Raw genomic sequence first — 16,950 nt, 5'->3', positions numbered from 1 at the left:
CAACAAGCCAATCAAATCTAAGTGTCTTACCCTATCAGGAAAATTTCGTGTAACACTCGACTTAGTCTTTGGCTCTAACTTCTGATTGGCTCTTGTCTCATTTTCTATTAACAATACCTAACAACATGTTTCGATTCTACATACCTACATGTAGTATTGCCGTAGGTACATAGTAAACTTTATCAAGCGTAGACTCTAGAGTCAAAATAAAGGCTCAACTAGCCATAGCTATTGATAACTTCAAACCCGTTATATTCTGTAGAAAACTCTAAATACGGTTATGGATTTGCATATGCACCAATTCCTTAGACACAGGCCATGATAATGCAAGCACGGGAAAAGAACGCCACGTCTGCGATGGAGTCGCCGAATTTTTAAGTGCAGACACGGGAGGCAAGCAGATGATATCGGAAAGACGCATTGGCTGCTGTGGTCATGCCTACTTAGGTATGTACCGAAAGACATCATCTATCTTGGGTATCTATCTTTGTGTTTTGCGTTGGTGAAGCTTATTCGTTCCCAATAAGATAGGATGGTGATATAAAATCAGGTAGTCTTTTAGCTTAATTTTATGGTCGTTTCACACTCCCATCGTACTATCAGATTCAAGTCTGAATATTAGGAATCGTGCTTACAACAGGTTTTCGCCATCAACTTGGAAGACTAATCCCTAATGGTTTAAACAAATCGCCTTGTTAACTTAGTCGATCTATGCCTTCTCTTGGTCACAACCAGAGGAGCAGCATATTATCTGCTGCTCCGTACGAAGATGCCGTCATGCCAGTCGCTATCATTGGGATATCAGGGCGCTTTCCTGGTGACGCAGAAAACCCGCAGAAACTCTGGGATATGATATCCGAGGGCAGAAGTGCTGCTTCTAGGATTCCACCTGACCGATTCAATATCGACGCATTCTATCATCCAAGCACGGAACGCTATGGGACTATGAATTTCAAAGAAGCTCATTTCATGAAGAGAGATATATCAGCATTTGACGCCCCCTTTTTTAACATCCCTGTTGCAGAGGCCAAGGCGATGGATCCTCAACAGCGTATGGCTCTCGAATGCACATATGAAGCATTAGAGAATGGTATGTCAACATATTTAATATAACTTAAAAACGACTCTAAAATTATATCTTTCAGCCGGAATTCGCATGGAAGATGTAGCAGGGTCTGACACGTCGGTCTATGTTGGTACATTCACGAAGGACTATAACGATATGTTGTCGCATGATCGCGACAACCTCCCCATGTACCACGCTACAGGAACAGGCCTTGCTATGTTGTCAAACAGGGTCTCTTGGTTTTTCAATATGAGGGGCCCTTGTATTAGTATCGACACTGCTTGCTCATCGTCAATGGCAGCCCTTCACCTTGGCTGCCAAAGTCTTCGTACAGGCGAATCGAAACTGGTGCGTCATAAAAAAGAAGGATAGAGATGATAGCTAATGCGTCTTCCCAGTCTGTTGTCGGTGGAACCAATTTAATGATAATACCAGATGTCATGAGTGGAATGACTCGACTACATTTCTTGAGTCCAAAAGGGAAATCACACTCTTTTGATCACAAAGCTGATGGCTATTCTAGAGGCGAAGGTATCTCTATAATTTATCGTAATAATATATCGGTATGCTAATAGAAGAACTAGGAGCCGGATTCTGTATCTTAAAACCACTTCACCTGGCCGTTAGGGATAATGATGTAATTCGAGGTGTTATCCGTAACTCGGGGATTAATCAAGACGGAAACACTCCTGGAATTACGTTGCCGTCAGCAGAGGCGCAGGAGACATTAATTCGAAAGGTTTATGCAGACGCCGGCCTGAGTTTAGGGGATACAACTTATGTCGAAGCCCATGGTACTGGAACAGCAGCCGGCGACCCAGTTGAGGCTTCCGCGCTTTCTGCTACTTTTGGAAAAGCTAGAGCCCCTGGGGATCCCCTTTGGATAGGGTCTATAAAATCAAATGTTGGACACTTGGAAGGCGGTTCTGGTCTTGTGCAGGTAATAAAGGGTATATTGATGTTAGAAAAGGGGGAGATTGCACCGACTATCTGGTATGAAAAGCCCAACCCACGAATTCCGATGGAAGACTGGAATCTCGCGATTCCAACGGAGCTTATGCCTTGGCCGAAAGACGGACTGCGTCGCATTAGTATTAATTCGTTCGGCTATGGTGGAACTAATAGCCACTGCATAATTGACGATGCATACCATTACTTGAAAGCCCGGGGTCTATCTGGAAATCACAATGTCCAGGTTCTCAATAGATCATCACCAGCTTCAAGCCCCGATTCTGGCATTGACACAACTCATGATGTTGACATGATGGGCCAGCTTAGCGACGGGACTAAACAGTGGAGATCTCTGGAAGGACTTTTGGGAGGTCGGTTTGAGTCGAGCCTGTCTCCGGTTCCAAAACTTCTTGTCTGGAGTTCACATGACCAGGCCGGTATTTCGCGAATTTCAAACGGGTATGGTGCATACCTCGATGCCAAACTTAAGGAGACCTCTACTGAAGCAATCGAGGGGAATCATGATAAAAAGCTCCTTTGTAGACTCGCGCGTACCCTCGCTGGACGACGCAGCATCCTTCCCTGGAAGTCATTTATTATCGCAACATCGTGTAAAGAAGCTTCTACAGAATTAAGAAAACCTCTTAGAAGTGTCCGATCTAATAATACCAAGACCGCACTAGCTTTGGCATTCGTCTTCACTGGTCAAGGTGCACAGTGGTACGCCATGGGGCGTGAGCTTCTAGCGCTTCCTGTGTTTAGAGAAAGTCTTGAAGGAGCAGGGAGATACTTCGTACAATTGGGAGCGCCTTGGTCACTAATGAGTAAGTTGACTCAATTATACTTATTACTTTCTTGATCCTGCGAGGATTCGAGCTAACATATACGCACAGCTGAGATCTGGAAAGACGAGAGCACGTCGAGGTTGGACTCAGCAGACCTTAGCCAGCCTATATGTACCGCGCTTCAAGTGGCACTGGTAGACTTGCTGAGGATGTGGAAGATCTTCCCTACAGCCGTCGTTGGGCATTCAAGCGGTGAGATCGCAGCGGCCTATGCTAAAGGAGCACTCGCACGCGACGATGCTTGGGCAATCGCCTACCACCGCGGCCATCTCTCGAACTGTATTCGGGGCTTCGCTCCACAACTACAGGGCTCTATGCTAGCCGTTGGGCTTGGAAATAAAGAAGTACGAGAATATCTTACACGTGTCACTGAAGGTGAGGCTACTATTGCCTGTATCAACAGTCCCTCTAGTGTGACCCTATCAGGAGACTCCGTAGCCATAACCCAGCTAGAGAAGCTACTGAAGGACGATGGTCATTTCGCAAGGAAGCTAAAAGTGGACGTCGCCTACCACTCGCCACATATGCAGGTCATTGCGGACAAGTACTATCGAGCTATTAGTGAAATCACACCCCTTCCCGAAGGCCGGAGCACGGTGAAGATGTTTTCATCTTTGACCGGAAACCTGGCCGAGAATTCCGAATTTGGACCTTCGTATTGGGTAGCTAATATGATCGGCCAAGTCAACTTTACCGGAGCGGTTGAAAGTATGGTTACTTATTCGGGAGAAAATAGTAGGGGGCGGGCAAAAAAGGGGTTTGTCAAGAACTTCATCGAGCTTGGCCCCCATTCTGCCCTTAAAGGTCCGTTGGATCAAATTCTAGGCCAGGATACGCTCAAATCGTACGCGGCGGGCTACACGTACCAATCGGCAATTATAAGAGGCTCAAACGCATGCGAAACTGCATTTACCGTCGCGGGCAAATTGTACCAGTCCGGGTACCCTGCGGACATTAACGCTGTCAATGAGCAGAACCCGTCCGAGGACTTTCTGGTCGATCTACCACCTTTCAGCTGGAACCATAGTGCTAAGTATTGGACAGAATCGTTATTATCAAAAGCGCATAGGTTCCGGGACAGTCCCAGGAAGGATCTCCTTGGTGTGGCAACTCCCGAGCTTTTGGTTAATGAACCACGGTTCCGTAATACTCTTCGGGTAACGGAGGTGCCTTGGATAGAGCAACATAAGGTACAAGGCTCTATACTCTACCCTGCTGCTGGTATGATGGTTATGGCTATCGAGGCTATGTTTCATAACGCTACTAAAGATCGTGAAATTGATAGCTACGAGCTTCGAGATGTTATCGTTGGTAAGGCTATCGTGGTTCCTAATGATGAAGACGGTGTCGAGACTATGCTCTCAATCAAGCCTCACCGCACTGGATCGCGAGCTCTCACTTCAACCTGGGAGGAATTTCAAGTTTATTCACGCCAAGAAGCATGGGAACTAAACTGCTCAGGTTTGATCCGCATAAACTATAAAGAGGTTCCCAACGCATTTTTCCATGATGAGGGTGTACTACTTGCAGCGAACCATGCAGAACAATACCATCGCATCCAAGAAAAACACTCCCGGGCCCAAAATCCGCGGCAATTCTACGAGCACCTTGATTCTATCGGTCTTCAATACGGCCCTGTTTTCCAGAACTTAACCGAGATAAAGAAGGGTAACTTCTGGAGTGTCTGTAAGCTAAGGATTCCTGACACGAAGAGCCTCATGCCTCATAACTTCGAGTATCCTCACATTATCCACCCCGCTACACTAGATAGTATGATCCACATGGCTTTGCCGTCATACACCAAGGTGAACGAGGATATTACTTCGGCCATGGTACCGACAAGTATCAGTCGATTAATAGTGTCAGCGGATGTCCCGAATCGACCCGGTGTAGTCTTGTCTGGCTACTCTCAACGGAATAAGTTGGATTCTGGAGATGATGAATGGTCCATTTTCGTGGCTGACACTCAGTGGGACAAACCACTTGTCACTTTTGAAGGTATAAAATGCGCTGTCGTTCATGATGCTAACGAGGACGATGTCACTCCCGCCCAGTCCCTACAAAAGCTCGCGACGGTCTTCGAATGGAAACCGGATGTATCTCTTCTGGATCGTCGACAAATCGAAAATATCAGTATTAATGCTGCTAAGCAAGTCGTTAACCCCCACCGCAAAATTCTAGAAGAACTTGAAATTGCTAGTTTAATCTATATCAAGCGCATTGTGAACGAGCTCTCTTTACCTGAAGTCGAAGGCCTCGGGTGGAATCTTAAGCTGTTTTACAACTATATGCACAAACGTTATGATATGGGTAAGAAACGCCAGCTCTGCTACCAAACTTCAGACTCCAATTGGTTGGACTTGGGAGAGAAGGCCGAGTCTGAGCTATTGGACCGCGTGTCTAAGTCTTCTTCGGATGGTGCTATCCTGTGTGCACATGGCGAACATCTCCCACAGATTTTCCGCGGGCAAATACCGCCTTTGCAAGTTCTGATGAACAACGACCTTCTTCATAACTGGTACAAATATTCCCTGGGCACAGAGCGGCACAACTGCCAGATGGCAGCTTATATTCAGTTGCTAGCGCATAAGAATCCTAACATGAATATTCTCGAAGTAGGCGGGGGTACCGGTGGCGTGAGCTTACCTATACTTGAATCACTCGGTGGTTCCCACGATACCTCGCCGCACTTCACGAAGTATACCTTCACTGACATAAGCACCGGTTATTTCGAAAAGGCTATCGAGAAGCTGGCATCCTGGACTCCGTTTATGGAGTTTAGAAAACTTAACATTGAACAGGACCCTGCTTCACAAGGATTCAAGGAGTACACTTACGATCTGATCGTCGCGTCGAACGTGCTACATGCAACGAGATCTCTCTCACAAACCTTAAAGCATGTCCATAAATTATTGAAGCCGTAGGTATATATCGTGATTATTTGTTTAGCAACCCTACTAATTTGTGGTTATAGAAATGGGAAATTAATCCTCAGAGAAATCACGGAACCAGCTGGGAAAATGAGAACGCACATGATTGTGGGTTCACTTGAAGGCTGGTGGTATGGTGAGTTCGACAGTAAGTCTTATTAAGGCTTGCCAAAGATATTAACACTCTATATAGGCGAGGGGGACGGACGTCACGAAGGACCATGTCTAACCGTAGATAAATGGAATAACCTTATGCTCGACGTAGGATTTTCCGGCGTAGAGATTAACTTCCCAGATTTCGAAGAGAGTATAGATCTGACAAATTCAGTCATGGTCACTACTGCCACTGCATCTAAACCCCTGGATACATCGCAAGAAGTCATGATCGTTCTACCAACAACTCCCGAGCAGGAGACATCTAACTTTGCAGAGAATATCGCATCGAAGATGAGGGGTGCCGGTCGCGACGTGGTAACTATGAGATTGCAAAACACAACTGGTGTCAATGTGAAGAACAAATCGTGCCTTATTTTGGTCGATGTTAAGAGACATGAAGGCTTCCTTCCAAATGTATCCACGGAGGACTGGGATGCCCTTAAACACCTTCTCTTTTCTTCCCGAACCGCTACATACGTAACACGGGGCGGTACTGTCGACAGCGAGAACCCTCAGTCTAACCTTATGACCGGCTTATCAAGAGTGATTCGCGCCGAGAATCCTACTATTTCTCTTTCTACACTGGATCTGGACCCTAATGTTGCAATCAATACCGACGAGACGATCGCTACAGTTATTAAAGTATTCACAGCGTTAATGAATTCTAAGGGCCTAGAGCGCCCTGATTGGGAGGTCGCTATAAGGGATGGGGTTCCAATGATTCAGAGGATCGTCCTCGAGAGGGGTGTAAATGATCTGATCAAAACATTACACGTCGCTGCTCAGCCCGAACCAGCCCCTTTCAAGCAAGGGGGTCGCCCGTTAACGCTTCAGATCGGGTCACCGGGAAGGCTTGATACGTTGCGATTCGTGGACGATCCTACTGCGTTAGTACCGCTTTCTGACTACGGGATTGAAATTGAAATCAAGAGCGCAGGTCTTAACTTCAAGGACGTCATGATAGCAATGGGCCAGCTCTCACAGCATGAACTCGGCCTTGACGCCAGTGGTGTTGTGAGCCGTGTCGGCCACAAAGTCAAGGCGTTTCGGCCCGGGGACAAGGTGATGACTTGGAAGAAAGGAACGTTCAGAAATTACATCAGAACAGACGAGTCCATGGTCCAATTAATTCCTCAAAACTTCGACTTTAATGTGGCAGCTTCGGTTCCGCTCGTATATAGCACCGCATACTACGCCCTGGTCAATGTTGGAAATATACAAAAGGGCGAGACGATCCTGATCCACAGCGCAGCCGGTGGTTTCGGACAAGCTTCTATTGCGCTTGCCCAGCACTTTGGCGCCGAGGTCTTTGCCACGGTCTCGTCACGCGAGAAGAAGCAGCTATTGATAAATACGTATAATGTTCCCGAAGACCACATTTTCAACAGCCGTGACGTGAGTTTCGCACAGGCGGTTAAGCGGCATACCAGTGGGCGCGGCGTGGATGTCTTATTAAACTCTCTCGCCGGCGACGCGTTAAGGGAATCATGGCACTGCGTCGCACGATTTGGCCGATTCGTTGAATTGGGCCAAAAAGATATCGTTGGAAACACTGGACTGGACATGGCGCCGTTTATCAAGAACATGTCCTTCCACTCTGTTAACATGATCGACCTTATGGACCATGACATCCTCACCACGGCAAGGGTGTTCCGCGAGGTCATGGGCCTGATCCGTGCGGGTATCGTAAAGCCTCTCACGCCGATCACCACTATGCCCTTCTCGAGGGTGGAAGAAGCTTTTAGACTCATGCAGACTGGCAAACACGTCGGTAAGCTCGTGATAGAAGCTGTGGATGGTGATGTCATCCAAGCCATCCCACCAGGTACGGCTCCAGTGCACTTCCATCCTGATGCAACATACGTGATCGTAGGCGGTACAGGTGGTCTAGGTGGCTCCATCGCCAACTGGATGGCAGAATCTGGTGCAAAGAATATCCTCCTTCTGTCTCGTTCAGGGGCCAGCAAGGCATCTGTCCCAGGCTTGTTAGCTCAACTCACTGGTCAAGGGGTCAAAGCAGACGCATGGGCGTGCGATGTAGCAGATGAAAGCCAACTACTAGGATGTCTAGATAGATGTAAGATCGAGAATTGGCCTGCTATTCGTGGTGTCATACAGGGTGCCATGGCGCTTAGGGACGGTGTAAGTCACTCCCATTCCGTTTGCATATGGTGAGTTTTGGCTAATAAATATGCCATGGAATAGATTTCTCAGACCATGTCGTCGGACCAATTCCTTGCTGCAACCCGAAGTAAGGTCCAAGGGAGCTGGAATTTACACAGTTACCTACCCAACGACCTCGACTTCTTCGTAATGCTTTCATCTATCGCCGGCATTGGCGGCTCCCGTGGCCAAGGCAACTACGCAGCCGGTAATACATACCAAGACGCTTTAGCCCATCACCGACGCAAGCTCGGCCTTAACGCGTGCGCCATAGACGTCGGCATGGTGCTAGGTGTCGGCTTCCTAGCCGAGGAGACGACAGATTACCGCGTCTTCGAAAATATGCAGAGCTGGATCGTCATCGGTATTTTAGAGAAGGAGTTCCTCAGCATCCTACAAGCCGCCATCACGGGCGAGAGCTTCAACGGCGCACGTGTGCCTCCACAGGTCATCACCGGCCTCGGAACGGGTGGCATACTACTACACGGCGCAAAGGAGGAGCCGTACTACTACAAGGACGCCAAGTTTGCGCACCTCGCAGAGGTCGACATACACCAGCTCGCGAAGGTGACGCATGAGGACACGGTGCAGCTGCGCGTGCAGCTCGCGCAGGCAAGCAGCCTCGAGCAGGCGACTGATATCGTCGCAGACGCCCTAGTGAAGAAGCTCGCCAAGTCTATGATGATAGCGGCTGGTAAGTAGTGCTAAGTAGCAGCAGCACAGTCGCGAAAGACAAGAGAGAACAAAGCTAACGAATGGATCAAACAGAGGACATTGAAGTCACGAGGCCGGTGAGCAGCTACGGCGTCGACAGCTTACTTGCCGTCGAGCTACGGGCTTGGGTTTACTCGGAGTTGCAGTCGGATATCTCCGTGTTCGACCTGCTGAGCAAGACGGCGCTCACGTCGCTTGCGAAGAAGATAGCCTCGGGCTCGAAGGCGATGCCGGATATGCTGAGGGCTGAGGAGTAAAGGGGTGGGTGGGGTGTAAGTCTGACTATTGGGTGGCTTCTTTCTAATACTGTTGGCTGGATGGGAAATAGTAAAAGCTGGGAGGAATGAGTGAGCTGCTTGTCATATTGATGCGTTTGGAAGATTTACCCCTTTTTGGTAAATATTAGTCTAGGGGTATTTAGTACTCGACACTTACAGGATATCGGGTCAGGTTCTCCCTTATTTCGCCCTTAGACTTATAGAGCTTCCCCGTGAGCTCGGTTGTTCACCTACTGGGTTATAATGTGCTGGAAACGATGGATATTTCAGCCTCCGGGCTCTGCTACACTTAGCAGCTAGGTAAAGGCTGTTCTGGGATAATGAGATGAAAGAGAATACTCGCGCGGATTGAGCAGCTAAGAAATTATCGAATGCTAAAGGCCCTTAATAAATGATGAAGTATCTCGTCGCGATCACTACCCAGGTATAGTGATTATGTCCTGAGGGCTGGTAAACTGATTATTTCCGGTTGCGTCAGCGTCAGCACAACTCTCACAACTTGCCCCAATACTTATCTGCTCGAATCCTGTCAAACGGAAACTTGCCATACTAACTGTACTCATCGTCATCCTCAAATTTAATGACCATTTTTACCACACACGTCAAATAGTAATTAAATCAATTTCACATTTATATTAGGATGCTTCAAAGAGCACAAACATTTCCTCTCAATATCGACAAGCTAGCAATTGGGAACAGGAACAAGACATGGACAGTAGCTGAAATATGTCCATCCTCTAACGCGGAACAGAAGCGAGTGTGCTATCCAAACCTGGAACCATGGGCACCACGAGACGGACAACGGAATCTGTCTAGCGAGTTAGAAGATACCATCAAAGAGCTAAGAGCAAGGAATGGCTTTTTAGGGTCTAGAGAAAGTCTACGGGAGAAGTGGTCTATCAAGTTTGAGGCCGCTAATAGACGGATGGAAGGGTCTAATATAGCTGCCGTGCCGACTATCATGGTAGTGGCCTGGGATGAGAACGATCGTGAATATAGTGCCGAGGATGAGCAGCTATGGGGCGAGGCATGCAAAGACATGGTCAACTTCCTGAGAGATAACGGTGCTGCTTATTTTGGAGTTGAGATCATACGCTGGGATAGGCTAGATTACCAGGTTGTGACATGAGCTTACATATTTGCATCTTTCCCAACGTTTACAGAGATAGGAAAGGGGGGATATTGGACTAACGTCGAGAGGATCGACGATACACTTATGAATTTAATATTAATGCTCAACCCAATTTCACAATTTTCATGTATGAATTAATAACGGACCATTTCCAATTGGCCATGATCTAAAACCTATGTCCACACGGCGCGGATCGAGAACCTACATTGTAAACCCGGCGGCCGATCTCGGCTCCGGAACTTACCTAACCTAGATTCGAATTCGAAAAAAAAAAAAAAAAAAACACAGACGTCACTACTCCTCTAAAATAAATTTACCTTCCCTTCCCCTCCAATGTAGCCCAGCCCGTACGATGACGGCCGACCACACGCGAAAGCCGGCAGAAACCAACAAGAACTACAAGGGTTTCGTAGCGGGCGTCTTCTCCGGCATCGCGAAGCTATCGGGTAGGTCTGGTCTCTCTTCTTCCAGCACTCCAGCACCGGCAAAAGACAATATGTATTAATATATTAATGTATGTGCTATGATATGATCTACAGTCGGCCACCCCTTCGACACGATCAAAGTACGCCTACAAACCACCGACTCCACACGCTTCAGCGGACCGCTACAATGCCTAGTCCAAACGCTCCGCAACGAAGGCGTGCGCGGCCTGTATAAAGGCGCCACTCCCCCCCTCGTCGGCTGGATGTTCATGGACTCCATCATGCTGGGGTCGCTGACCGTGTACCGCCGGCTGCTCGCCGAGCACGTCTTCTACCGGCACCTGACGCCGCACCGTCCTTCGACGCCCCCGAACACCCGGCCCGAGAAAGAGGGCCCTATCGCCGCGACCTCGCACGCCGCAGCGCATCTGCCGTCCTACGGCCACGGGCTCGCGGGCGTTCTTGCGGGCTGCACGGTGAGCTTCATCGCGGCGCCTGTCGAGCACGTCAAGGCGCGCCTGCAGATCCAGTACTCGGCCAAGAAGACCGAGCGGTTGTATTCGGGGCCGGTAGACTGTATACGGAAGATCTACGGCGCCCACGGCGTGCGCGGTATCTACAAGGGGCTGTTTTCGACGCTGATATTCCGGTCCTTTTTCTTTTTTTGGTGGGGGTCCTACGATATTTTCTCGCGTCTTTTAAGAGACCGGACGAGTCTCAGCACTCCGGCTATTAATTTCTGGGCAGGTGGACTAAGCGCTCAGATCTTCTGGCTTACGAGCTATCCGAGCGATGTTGTTAAGCAACGGGTCATGACAGATCCGATGGGTGGGAAACTTAATGACGGGACGCCGAGGTTTAAGACTTGGTTACAGGCGGCGCAAGCTGTTTATAGAGAGGGCGGTGCTAAGGGGTATTGGCGAGGGTTTTTACCGTGTTTCTTGAGAGCATTTCCCGCTAATGCTATGGCTTTGGTGGCCTTCGAAGGCGTTATGAGAGCATTACCATAATAGACGAGATACCATGCATTCACGGAGCTACCCAGCCCAAAGGCTTAGAAAGTGTGTATAGACCAAATCACAATAAAGAGTCCAAGTATTTGTTGGCAATGGCGATTTTATTCCTGGGAATTCAAGTCTATGTGTCATAGCATCGAAGTGCCTGTCCTACGTAGAGTCCATGCACAATCGCCAATTTCCCCCATTTATCATAATTCCATGTCCATTTAGTCCTCATCCTCATCAGCCTCGTCGTTAACGACGTTGAAGAATTTGAGCTCGTAGACACCCTTGGAGGTAGAGACGACACGGAGCCAGTCACGGAGCTGCATCTTCTTAAGGAACTTCTTGGTCCTAAATGCGACAAGTATTAGTGACTTTATATTTGGCCATGTATGCCGTAGCAAATCGGGAGGAACTCACAGGTACTTGAGGTATCTGCCGGAGAGCTCGTTGTGGGCGATGATCTCGATCTTGCCCTCGCCAGCCTGCTGGATAACGATGGCGTCTCCGAGGTTGCCAGTGCGGCCGTCAACCTTGATCTTGTCCTGGAGGAACTTCTCGAAGGCAGCGGTGTCGAAGATCTTGTCGCTGGCGGGCTGCTGGGCGTTGATGACGAACTGAGGCGCATTGTAAGAAACTTCTGTGTTTTGCGACAAGATCGGATATTATGAGAGAGCTTACCTTCTTCGTCGTCTTGGCCTGCTTGCCGGACTTCTTCTACATGATGAAAATTTGACCTTAGCCTACTGCTTCACGCCATCATCTCGCTGATTGCCAGAGAGACTGGGCCAACAGCAAAGCGGTGTCATGTGATACATACTGTTTGAGGAGCCATTGCTACTGAGTGTGATTATGAACGCAAAGAGGTCGAATCCTGCGTCTGTTGATTGAGGTGGTTGAGGGTTGAATGTTGCCGGCGAAGCGTTGCGATTGATGCTGCTGGAAAAGAGGGAGGGAAAAAAAAAAAAGTTCGTTGAATTTTGATAGGGACTTTTTGGTGTATCGAAACCGAAGTGGGGGCTCGGTAGGCCGATAGGGCAAGCTAAATTGGTCTGTGCTTTTTACAAGGTACGTACCTTTCTTGTCTTACAGTATAAGTTACAGTGTGAATTACGTACCTGCAATCAACCCCAATTCGGACCCCGCGCAAGCCGTTGTGGCTCGCGTCTGCAGGCCGCCGCTGCTAGCTGGGATATCTAAAACAGACTGGGGTAAGAACCTCGGCGAAGTTTATTTACTTGGCAGCTTCAACGAATTTCATGTAACATCAGTCTGATAACATCAGTCTGATGTAACATAGGGTAAAACTTGGGATGCTTTTATGAATACAGAATTACCAATAAATTTTCATATCTATTGTCTATTACGTCAGTTTGTCATCTGTAGCTCCGAGAAGACTGGTTTCTCTCACTGTGCCTCCTGTTTACCAGCTTCTTTTATTATTCCTATATCCTCGATTTCTACCACCATCATGACATCTGATATCAAGATCCCCGCCTTTGAGGCAACCCCCATCGACAGCATTCCTAAGATTGCTGCTACAGTCCGCCAGTCGTATCAATCCCAAAAGACCAAAGATGTCGAGTGGCGGCTTGTACAGCTTCGAAAGCTGTATTGGGGTATCACTGACTACACTGAGAATTTCCAGGCCGCCTTGAAGAAGGATTTGAACAAGGCGCCTCACGATGCTATCTTGTCTGAAATTCACCATTTGATTCAAGAACTTAACCTAGTTCTCAAAAAGCTGAAGGACTGGGTAAAGGACGATAAGGATATCGAGTATCCCTGGACATTTTCAGCCATGAAACCACGTATCAGAAAGGAGCCTCTAGGCGCGGTTCTAATTATTGGCCCCTATAACTTCCCTCTAATGCTTAACGTCGCTCCGCTCATTGGTGCTATTGCGGCTGGTTGTACCGCTGTGATTAAGCCTTCTGAGAGCGCTCCTGCGACTGCCATGGTAATGAAGGAGATGATTGAGAAGTACCTTGACCCCGAGTCATTCTTCGTTGTCAATGGAACAGTCCCGGAGAGCACTGCCTTGCTCAATGAGAAATGGGCTAAGATATTCTATACCGGGGGTCCGACTGTTGCGAGAATCATCGCAAAGAAGGCCGCCGAGACCCTTACGCCAGTTGCTCTCGAGCTTGGAGGTCGAAACCCTTCGTTCATCTCCAGATCTACCAACTTAGCACTAGCTGCAAGACGTCTCATGTGGGGGAAAACGATCAACGCCGGCCAAGTTTGCTTATCGCAGAATTATGTGACCGTCCAGAAAGACTTAGTTGATGACTTTATCAAGCATCTCAACGCGACCTACAAGGAATTCTACCCCAACGGTGCTAAGGCGAGCTCCGATTATGCCCGTATCGTTAACGAGCAGCAATTCGACCGCATCAAGAAGATGCTCGACACCACCAACGGCAAGATTGTCTTGGGCGGAGAGACGGATAGATCTGATCTTTACATCTCACCAACCGTTGTTCTCGTGGACTCTACCGACGACCCCATGATGAAGGACGAATCTTTCGGTCCCGTCTGGTCTATTATTCCCTACGATACTGTCGACAATGCTGTTAAGATCATGAACACGGTTGACCCTACACCTCTAACGGTTACTACTTTCGGGTCCAAAGCCGAGAACGAAAAGAGTGAGTGTCTAAACCTTTGCCGTGCTAAAACTGTGCTAAAACTGTGCTAATCATACCCGGCAGTCCTCAGCCAAGTTACTTCCGGTGGTGCTACTATCAACGACGCATGGATGCACGGCGCGATATCCACGCTACCTTTCGGAGGCGTCGGCGAGTCCGGTACGGGCTCGTACCACGGACGAGCGGGCTTCGACTGCTTCACGCACCGGCGTACGATAGTCGAGGTACCGAACTGGATGGACAAGCTGCTACGCCCACGGTATCCGCCCTTCTCGGCGCCCGACTTCAAGCGCCATATCTGGATGACTAGCACCAAGCCTAATTTCGACCGCGACGGCAAGCCCCTTTCCGGTCTCGGCTACTGGCTCTGGCTCATCTTCGGCCTCGGCGGCCCCACTGCCAAAGGTGCGTTACTGAGGTGGATTGTTCTCCTTACCTCGGCGTATGCCATATTTTCCCGGTATCGATTTGGGCGCGGCCTTGAATTTTGGAAATGATGTGATGTTGGGGTTTCGGCTTCTTTCGTGTAAGAGGCGTCCGGATGTAAGGGAGATCACTTCTAGACTCTCCTCATTGTTGTCGAATCTGTTTATTTTGGCTTAGCTAACCAATAAGACTAGGTGATGATCCGCGAGCGAAGCTCTGACTTGCACTCTGATGTACGGAATCAAATTTTATTTGTATGTGTAAGATAATTACGCATATGACGAGTCTATCTCGAGTATCGAGTTACGCTGCGTTTTCTATGTGTATAGTGGTGTTCCTATTGGGCTTGAACCTGTGGTGCTATCAAACAAAAGTGTTTATAAGGAGGAATGGGGACTGAAAGGGTATAATTGTAATGAAGATGGCCAGTAGGCGTTTCTGAAGAGTATATAACGAATTCGTGTCCCGATAACCAATCCGGCTACATGTGCACATATCATTGGCCTATAATAGATATCCTACAGCATTGAACGTACTATAACTACCTTTAATGTGCAAATTGATGGTATCTCACTCTTTAACATTTGTAATTTTTCGGGATAGCTATCTTAGTGACAGGTACTCTTATAACGACATATTTTGCATCAAATATGCCGACGTGATAGATTCATATAACTAAGCCGTTATTGATGGCTTTTTCTTACTGACCTACTAGCTTTGGTCCGTCCCTACCGTCCTACAAGGGTATCAGCCAGTCGTCGACCTCGGTCACCCCCAAGATACAACGTCTCCTCGCCATCACCATCAGCCCTTGCCATTTCGACCGCTTCGTGGTAACCCGTAACTACCATTTCTTCGTCCACACGCAGGCCATGCTCGATAAGAGCATTGATAACGCCCCTAACACGCGCAATCTCACGCATCGTGCCAGGCGGTATCGCATCGTTCTGGCTCGAATACACATTTAATCCCACGCTCTCCTCGATCCGCGTAATTCCCGGCCCCGTACCCTCGGCCGCTGCTCCTTCGCCTTCAACATGCTTGCTGATCCAGATATACCCGTTCACACCCAGCACAATATCAATCTTCTCGGCATCATCCGCCGCGGCACCCCCACCCCCCACCGCCCGGCCCACGTCCAGCACGAAAGTCTGCCGCTTCGCGCGGATAACACCGCCGCCGCCGCCGGTGCCGCTAACAGCCATGAACACGCCGTTGCGCAGCTTGCCGAAGCGCAGACTGCGCGTGTGCAGGACGGCGCCGCCATCCGAGTACAGCTGCTGGACCTCGGCGACGAGCAAATCGCCCTCGCTGAAAAAGGTGCGGATCTGCAGCTCGTCGGTCTCGGTGCGGCGGCGCTGGATGCCGCCGGGTAGGTTGACGGCGCTGAGGGGCAGCTGTGCGAGAAGCGAGGCGCCGACGTCGACGCGCCAGCGCTTCGCTTGGACTTCGACGATGCGGCCGACGACTAGGTCGCCTATCTCGGGGGTGTAGCGTGCGCGGAGGGGGCGCACGGAGAGGAGTTTGTTGGTTTTGGAGAGGGTGCCTGCTACGGAGGATATTATCGCGGGGGGGTCGGCGGTTGTGTATGTGCCGTGGCCGCTGTGAAGATATATTAGCTTTTTTGTTATTGTTACTCCTCAATATGTATGCGTATAGTTGGGGAGATAGCATTGAAAAGTATTACCGCATCCATTGAGGATCTTCCGTGATCACCTCGCCGGGAGTCACAATCGAGTCGTCGCCTGTCCGTCGAGCTCGCTTGGCCGGGCGCATCATGGAGATGTCGCCTTCCAGGTCGACACCGCCCTCCGAATCTGACTCGGAATCGTAGTTTGCATCTCGGGGGCTGTGCGCCGGTAGCAATGCCGGTTGGAGGATTGTGATTGGCATTTTCCCGGAGGTGGTATGTGACGGGTTTAAGGTTGACGATGTGGTGCTGTTTGGTTACGCTGTTGGAAACATTTTTGTCTGGAGCTTCATGGACCCCTGCAATTCCCTAAAATGCATGCCCCGCTATCCTCTTAGTGGCATTTAGCCCTGTCGTGTTTACTATCGATACGCTATTCAAAACCACTAACGCGCGGTATTGTCGGCACAGCTACCGGCTACGTATTTCTTAGGTAAGGCTATTATTAGGCAGCTTTGGCATGTGATCGATCGGTTCCAACTCATCGTAGCTCATCTCACGTATTCCATAACTTCAGCTTCT

At 49.0% G+C, this 16,950-nt stretch overlaps 6 protein-coding genes across 6 annotated transcripts; 4 read left to right on the top strand and 2 right to left on the bottom strand.

Annotated features, from left to right (window-relative positions):
• Window positions 1-711: 711 nt before the first annotated feature.
• On the top strand, window positions 712-9,082 carry F4817DRAFT_363828 (putative polyketide synthase; the record flags this gene model as incomplete). The annotated part of the gene is made up of 9 exons (XM_049306684.1): window positions 712-1,090; window positions 1,146-1,414; window positions 1,465-1,597; window positions 1,651-2,841; window positions 2,911-5,782; window positions 5,837-5,928; window positions 5,986-8,090; window positions 8,154-8,805; window positions 8,880-9,082. The coding sequence occupies 9 exons, from the start codon at window positions 712-714 to the stop codon at window positions 9,080-9,082; spliced, it is 7,896 nt and encodes a 2,631-aa protein (XP_049160832.1).
• A 356-nt stretch (window positions 9,083-9,438) lies between these two features.
• Window positions 9,439-10,492, top strand: F4817DRAFT_41746 (uncharacterized protein). The gene has a single exon (XM_049307436.1). The coding sequence runs from the start codon at window positions 9,744-9,746 to the stop codon at window positions 10,230-10,232; it is 489 nt and encodes a 162-aa protein (XP_049160831.1). The 5' UTR covers window positions 9,439-9,743; the 3' UTR covers window positions 10,233-10,492.
• Window positions 10,493-10,496: 4 nt separating this feature from the next.
• On the top strand, window positions 10,497-11,796 carry F4817DRAFT_331811 (mitochondrial carrier). Its single transcript, XM_049302569.1, has 2 exons — window positions 10,497-10,681; window positions 10,775-11,796. The coding sequence occupies exons 1-2, from the start codon at window positions 10,588-10,590 to the stop codon at window positions 11,668-11,670; spliced, it is 990 nt and encodes a 329-aa protein (XP_049160830.1). The 5' UTR covers window positions 10,497-10,587; the 3' UTR covers window positions 11,671-11,796.
• F4817DRAFT_331808 (ribosomal protein L22e) lies at window positions 11,759-12,684 on the bottom strand. The gene is made up of 4 exons (XM_049302568.1): window positions 12,482-12,684; window positions 12,343-12,378; window positions 12,082-12,278; window positions 11,759-12,012 (listed from the first exon to the last, which is right to left on the bottom strand). The coding sequence occupies exons 1-4, from the start codon at window positions 12,494-12,496 to the stop codon at window positions 11,886-11,888; spliced, it is 375 nt and encodes a 124-aa protein (XP_049160829.1). The 5' UTR covers window positions 12,497-12,684; the 3' UTR covers window positions 11,759-11,885.
• Window positions 12,685-12,856: 172 nt separating this feature from the next.
• On the top strand, window positions 12,857-15,294 carry F4817DRAFT_331804 (aldehyde dehydrogenase). The gene is made up of 2 exons (XM_049302567.1): window positions 12,857-14,312; window positions 14,376-15,294. The coding sequence occupies exons 1-2, from the start codon at window positions 12,983-12,985 to the stop codon at window positions 14,807-14,809; spliced, it is 1,764 nt and encodes a 587-aa protein (XP_049160828.1). The 5' UTR covers window positions 12,857-12,982; the 3' UTR covers window positions 14,810-15,294.
• A 5-nt stretch (window positions 15,295-15,299) lies between these two features.
• F4817DRAFT_331802 (uncharacterized protein) lies at window positions 15,300-16,753 on the bottom strand. The gene is made up of 2 exons (XM_049302566.1): window positions 16,426-16,753; window positions 15,300-16,340 (listed from the first exon to the last, which is right to left on the bottom strand). Exons 1-2 carry the CDS (start codon window positions 16,629-16,631, stop codon window positions 15,467-15,469), a joined length of 1,080 nt encoding a protein of 359 aa, XP_049160827.1. The 5' UTR covers window positions 16,632-16,753; the 3' UTR covers window positions 15,300-15,466.
• Between the last annotated feature and the right edge of the window lie 197 nt (window positions 16,754-16,950).

The sequence above is a fragment of the Daldinia loculata genome, assembly GCF_022478755.1.
Source record: "Daldinia loculata strain CBS 113971 unplaced genomic scaffold F4817scaffold_13, whole genome shotgun sequence".
In the NCBI taxonomy this organism is placed as follows: Eukaryota; Fungi; Ascomycota; class Sordariomycetes; order Xylariales; family Hypoxylaceae; genus Daldinia; species Daldinia loculata.
The sequence above is the reverse complement of the archived record's forward strand: the minus strand, read 5'-3'. Positions and strand labels throughout refer to the sequence as shown.